The sequence below is a fragment of the Lutra lutra genome, chromosome 13, assembly GCF_902655055.1.
Source record: "Lutra lutra chromosome 13, mLutLut1.2, whole genome shotgun sequence".
Lineage (NCBI taxonomy): Eukaryota > Metazoa > Chordata > Mammalia > Carnivora > Mustelidae > Lutra > Lutra lutra.
In genome coordinates this window covers 68,170,468-68,177,150 of record NC_062290.1, presented here as the reverse complement: position 1 = coordinate 68,177,150, position 6,683 = coordinate 68,170,468, and the positions used below count along the sequence as shown (strand labels likewise).

General features: G+C 39.9%; 1 protein-coding gene across 1 annotated transcript; it reads right to left on the bottom strand.

Moving 5' to 3' along the window:
* Positions 1–4,754: 4,754 nt before the first annotated feature.
* Positions 4,755–5,693, bottom strand: LOC125083591 (olfactory receptor 13D1). The gene has a single exon (XM_047700348.1). It carries the CDS (start codon positions 5,691–5,693, stop codon positions 4,755–4,757), a length of 939 nt encoding a protein of 312 aa, XP_047556304.1.
* Between the last annotated feature and the right edge of the window lie 990 nt (positions 5,694–6,683).

Below are 6,683 nucleotides of genomic sequence, written 5' to 3'. Positions count from 1 at the left end.
CACAGTCTATTAGATGAGACAGGCATGTCTGGGAAAAGCTAAGGGAAGAGTATATTATTCATTGCGTGGTATTAACCAAACACTGAATAAGACATTTTGCTTTTTAAATTTTTCTTATTCAATACTCATAAAGCCTTCTGAATAACAGTTCCACTATTTAGAGACTGAAGTCCACATTTTGTGTCAGGACAAATGGAGACTCTGGTAGATTAAATTTATTATCTTAGTAAATTGGAGAATTAAGAATTTGTAAAAGCCCTATGTTTTTTTGTTCATTTATTTTTAACTATGCCATATCGAATAAATAAAATACACTGTAATAAGAAGTGTAATAGAAGTGCACTTAAAAATCTATGGAAGAATGGAAGGAAAAAGGGAAGAAACCGTTTCTTCCTGGAAGAGCTAATGAAGTGGTGAAAAAGTGGCATTTGTGAAACATGATGAAAATAAGGAGACAAAAATTCTTAGCTTGGGAATTTTAACAAGTGTTTGCACATGACTTACACCCCTATTTCTTTTTGTTTTTTAAAAAAATTTTTAAAATTTATTTTCAGCGTAACAGTATTCATTGTTTTTGCACCACACCCAGTGCTCCATGCAATCCGTGCCCTCTCCAATACCCACCACCTGGTTCCCCCAACCTCCTACCCCCCACCCCTTCAAAACCCTCAGATTGTTTTTCAGAGTCCATAGTCTCTCACGGTTGTCACGGCCAGCATGACAAATCGACCAGGAAAACGTGAGGGCTAAGAGGATGGTGAAAAGAAATTAAGAGACAGAGATGGGGGCAGGAGGGACACTGAGGAGGATGTCCAACAGTGCCAGTTTTATTCCACATCTTACAATCATTTATAAGGCAGACCAGAATAGGAAGAGTAATACATCAGTACCTAGTCAGATGACCGCAAGTTTCTATAACAAGTTTACATTGACTACAAGCAAATCTCGTAATGTCAGGTAGTTTCAGCTAAAGCCATTAGCAAGACAATCAACCAGGGAGTGGGTTATGGGAGGTACAGAACAACAAGGACCAACTAAGAATTCATGACCCTGACCACATTGTTCCCTTCTGTAAGGGGAGTGTGTGGGAAGTCACGTAGCACACGACACATAGCACAGACCCTTTTCTCAGTGTACTCAACTTTCCCGTCCTTAACCTTGTCAAGATGTCCGGACTTTGAAGGAGACACAAGTCAGGGCCTGGTTTGATCCTCGACTCCAACCATGCCGTGGCCTCCAACACATGGTTCACCTCCCCTTCCAATTTCCCTCAACTCCCTTCTCCTCTCTAACTCCCCTTGTCCTCCATGCTATTTGTTATGCTCCACAAATAAGTGAAACCATATGATAATTGACTCTCTCTGCTTGACTTATTTCACTCAGCATAATCTCTTCCAGTCCTGTCCATGTTGCTACAAAAGTTGGGTATTCATCCTTTCTGATGGAGGTATAATACTCCATAGTATATATGGACCACATCTTCCTTATCCATTCGTCAGTTGAAGGGCATCTTGGTTCTTTCCACAGTTTGGCGACCGTGGCCATTGCTGCTATAAACATTGGGGAACAGATGGCCCTTCTTTTCACTACATCTGTATCTTTGGGGTAAATACCCAGTAGTGCAATTGCAGGGTCATAGGGAAGCTCTATTTTTTTTTAAAGGCTGGCTTGCATTACTCCCTTTGAAAGCCACAGCTCCTATAATGCAGCCCTCTCTCATTACAACAGCTACTCTTCTTTGCTTTTTTTTTTTTTTTTTTTTTTTTTTTTAAAGATTTTATTTATTTATCCGACAGAGAGAGATCACAAGCAGGCAGAGAGGCAGGCAGAGAGAGGAGGAAGCAGGCTCCCTGCTGAGCAGAGAGCCCGATGCGGGGCTCGATCCCAGGACTCTGAGATCATGACCTGAGCCGAAGGCAGCGGCTCAACCCACTGAGCCACCCAGGCGCCCCGGGAAGCTCTATTTTTAACTTCTTGAGGAATCTCCACACTGTTCTCCAAAGTGGCTGCACCAACCCACGGAATGGGAGAAGATATTTGCAAATGACAGTACAGACAAAAGGTTGATATCTAGGATATCTGTAAGGAACTCCTATATAGAGTTCTATATAGAACTCCTCAAACTCAACACACACAAAACAGACAATCATATAAAAAAATGGGCAGAAGATATGAACAGACACTTCTCCAATGAAGACATACAAATGGCTATCAGACACATGAAAAAATGTTCATCATCACTAGCCATCAGGGAGATTCAAATTAAAACCACATTGAGATACCACCTTATACCAGTTAGAATGGCCAAAATTAGCAAGACAGGAAACATGTGTTGGAGGGGATGTGGAGAAAGGGAAACCCTCTTAACACTGTTGGTGGGAATGCAAGTTGGTGCAGCCACTTTGGAGAATAGTGTGGAGATTCCTCAAGAAATTAAAAATAGAGCTTCCCCACACCCCTATTTCTTACTTCTTTCGAAACCCATCTTTCTCCAAGTCCCTTACCCTTGGAGGACACACTCTTATTTTACTTGAAAGAGGCTACTGTGGTCAAGGAAGGGTGAGATGGGGTGGTGGGGAAGACAGGTAGAAAACAGCAGGAAGACTGGGTTTTAGAAATGGTGGAAAGGAGATACCCCAGAGAAATTGTGGACTGTAATGCAAATGGAACTTTTATTAGATTGCTGTGGTATTAGAAGTTTTAAGAAACCCGAATAGGGGATGTTAAAAGTACTTTAGATTGTTGGATTCTGTTTCTTTGTTAAGAACGAACTATGTGGATTCTAGGTTGTAATACTTGTAATACTAATAATAGACGGCAGTGGTTGGATTCTTTCTTTCTTTGACTTTTTATTGAAAGTGTATTAATGTATTTTCACAAACAGAACATATCACTCAAGGTGCTTGTATATTGGGCTTCAGTATTTCTAAATCATTGCTAGTGAGGAAGCACTGTTTTTTAGAGACTTCCTGAAGTTCTTTCCTGGCTCTAAGAGTAGAAGCTGCATTCTGCTTTTGGGGTAAGCTCACTCTCTGTTCTGAGAAAGACCATGCTGAAGAGTGTTTTGAGTTATGTATCCATTCATTTTTGTTGAGAGAAGTGCTGATCCTTGTGGAGGAAGGAAATGAACAGAAACTCAGTCTTGTAGCAGGACAGGAGCTAAAGAGGAAAATGGACTATAGAGGGCCCATATGAAAGGGGATGGCTAATAGATACCAAGAACAGTTAATATTTAATACTGATTTATTTTTTCTAGTGATCATAGTCCCTTTATGTTATTTTCAAAATAAAGGTGTTAAACGTAGTAGTCTTTTGAATGTAAATATTAAGGAGGTTTATGTGGATTCTTTGTGGTCAAAATGTATTGTTGAGAGCTTAAACAACACAGAAGTACACATGATTACCAGAGAGGAATGATAAGGAAATTTAGAGTAGTCTGACATAAAATGAAGACCACAAACCAGGAAAATGTAAACACTCCTCAGAAATTATTGGGTAGGTGACTAAAATGCCTATAGCCACACAGAATAGAAATTATTTAGTTGTTAAAGGAAGGAGAGCCTCTGAAGGCTGGAGAACTTGGGATCACTTAGGGAACATATATCCTCATATATTTTCCTCAAAAATATGACTGGAAAGAGGGAGTACAGAGAAATGCTAAATCCAACTCAAAATTAGCATTTTATAATAAAGGTATTTTATTGACCATATTGCTAAAAGGAATAATTGGGGAAATCAGAGGGGGAGAAAAACCATGAGAGACTGTAGACTCTGAGAAACAAACTGAGGGTTTTGGAGGGGGGCGGTGAGGGGTTGGATGAGCCTGTGGTGGGTATTATGGAGGGCATGTATTGCATGGAGCACTGGGTGTGGTACATAAACAATGAATTTTGGAACACTGAAAAAAAATTAAATTAAATTAAAAAAAATAATTGTGAACTGATATTAGGCACAGCTGGATCAAGGTCTTAAAATAGGATCACACACATACTCTTCCTCCTTCTCTCAACACTTCTTTACCTCTCAGATAGGCTTCCTGCTCTTTTTGACAGAGATTGACCCAGGCTTACCTTTCACCCTGTTTAGCAACTATAGGAGGAAGAATGCCTCTTTTCTTAGCTGGAGACAGCATTCTTGGATTGTGTTTGATTAGCCTGGCAGAACTCACCTTCTATGCTGAATGAATCACTGTAACTTGAGGGATTTGCTTTTGTTACAAGCTGTACCATTATTTCCAGAGGGTAGGATCAGCCCCGTCCAGTACAGATGGACTCAGAGGGTGGCACTGTTGAATGTCAGAAGAAAGAGTGTGTTCTTATACCAGAATAAGGGATACTAGACAACAAAATAATAGATGTTCAGTTCAAACTGACTGAGAAGGGAGACCAGGAAAATAGAAGGAAGGTGGAGAAACAAAGTAGATGGAGAAGGGGAAAGGAAAAGAAGGAGGAGGAAATGGGGAAGAGAAGAGAGAAAAACAAGGAAGAGAGAGGGAAGAGAGGAGATAGTTTTTTCTTGAGGAAAAGTCATGTGCCCTGCATGGGACCAAATGGCAGAGCTGCATACAACTAGAAACTGCAGACGAGGCTATTCAGAAGGCTTACGTGAGAATTCTGTGTTGAAAAGAGTTTAAGTCCTGTGTTTAGACATATGAGCAGACAAGCTCTCTTAACACTAGCTTCAGTGACTTAATCTGTGAACATAAAAGATCTGATCTGGTCTCACACTGAGGATATCACTTGCTTTAAGACCTTTTATATTTTCCATAGATGCAAGTATCTGCTCAGGACTTTCTTCACAGCCTCTTTCACCTCCTTATTCCTCAGGCTGTAGATGATGGGGTTCAACATCGGGGTTACCACTCCATAAGACAGTCCAATGATTTCATCAGATGCTTTTGTGTCCTTTGACTTGGGCTTCATGTACATAAAAAGAGCTGAACCATAGAATAAGATAACCACAGTGAGGTGGGCTGAACAGGTAGAAAAAGCTTTCTTTCTCCCCTCAGTAGAATTAATTCTCAGGATGGAAGAGAGGATAAAAATATAGGAGATGAAAATTAACAGCAGAGGAATCACCAGTAAAACAATACTTGCCGCTGTCATGATAAGCACATTCATGGAAATATCTGAACATATGAGTTTAAGAAGGGCCAGGATCTCACAGGTAAGATGATCAATAATGTTATTTCCACAGAAAGGCAACACCATTGTCAGGGCTGTTTGCACGAAGGAGTTCATACAGCCTATGATCCAGGACCAAGCAGCCATGTGCACATAAAGCACTCTGTTCATGATGGTGGGGTACCTCAGTGGGTTGCAGATGGCCACATACCGGTCATAGGCCATCACAGCCAAGAGGACACACTCAGTGGAGCCCAACCCAAGGGAGGCAACCATCTGCAGAGCACAGCCAATGAAGGAGATGGATTTTGTCTCTGACCTAAATATGATGAGCATTGGAGGAATGGATGATGATGTATAACAGATGTCCAGGAATGAGAGGTTCCCAAGGAAGAAGTACATGGGGGTGTGGAGGCGAGAATCCAGTATGCTGATGATAATGAGGAGACTGTTTCCCAGGAGGATTATCACATACATGATGAGGCAGAGAATGAACAGAAAAAGCTGGAGTTCTGGGTATTTGGAAAGTCCCACCAGGAAGAATTCAGTGACTGCTGAGTAATTCCCCATCTTCCTGTGTCCATGTTACCTTAATGCTTGAGAAAAGGACATGACTCAGGAAATAAATTGATTTATCAAATTACTTTTACTTCCATTACTTTGTTTTATTCTTAGCGTCTAGAATCAGCAAAGATAGGGATATTACATTAATTTTATTAATGATGAAACAGGAACTGAGAGGTCAACACTACTGAGGCTCACACAGCAGTGAAAGCTGAGAATTGTGTTAGAAAGTTTCAGGCCTCTAATTAATAAAACTTAGGCAAAAACTGCTTTCAAATGTAGCTACATAAGAATCTATTAATGAATATTTTGAAATGTAACTGCATCCTAATAAAACTGGATGTAATTTGAAAATATATATCTTCGGTACCATGACACTTATCCTCAGTATGACTATTTTAAGTTACTTAACTTTTTTGAGGCTCAGCTGCTAGTCTCAGCTAATAAAATTAGGGGGAGGGGCAGAGAAGCTATAACTCTTTGGTAGTTTGTTGTGAGAATTAAATTAGATAACATCTTAAAGTAACATGCATAGTAGGTAGTTTCAACATGTCATCTAAAATTATATGCAATATAGGGGTGGCTGGGTGGCTCAGTTGGTTAAGCATCTGGCTTTTGATTTTGTCTCAAATCATGATCTTAGGGTGGTGAGCTTGGGCCCCGCTCCACACCCAGGAGCTTGAGGTTCTCTCTCTCCCTCTCTCCCCTGCTCATGTGCTCTCTCTCAAAAAATAAAATACACATCTATAATGGAATGCACTATAATAAAATATGTGATAGAATATAACAATATTAAGTATTTATATGTTCATAGGATTATAACTTTTAAGTCTATTTGGCTCAGAAGGAAGAAAATCGCTTTACTGTTTTTTTTTTTAATTTTAGGAAAGTCATTGAATTTTGGGACTGTAATTGATAGAATATGAACATTTCTTGATCTACGAAATAATCTGATCCAGAATTTTAAAGAGTCTAGGAATCAGGGCCTGGAATCTG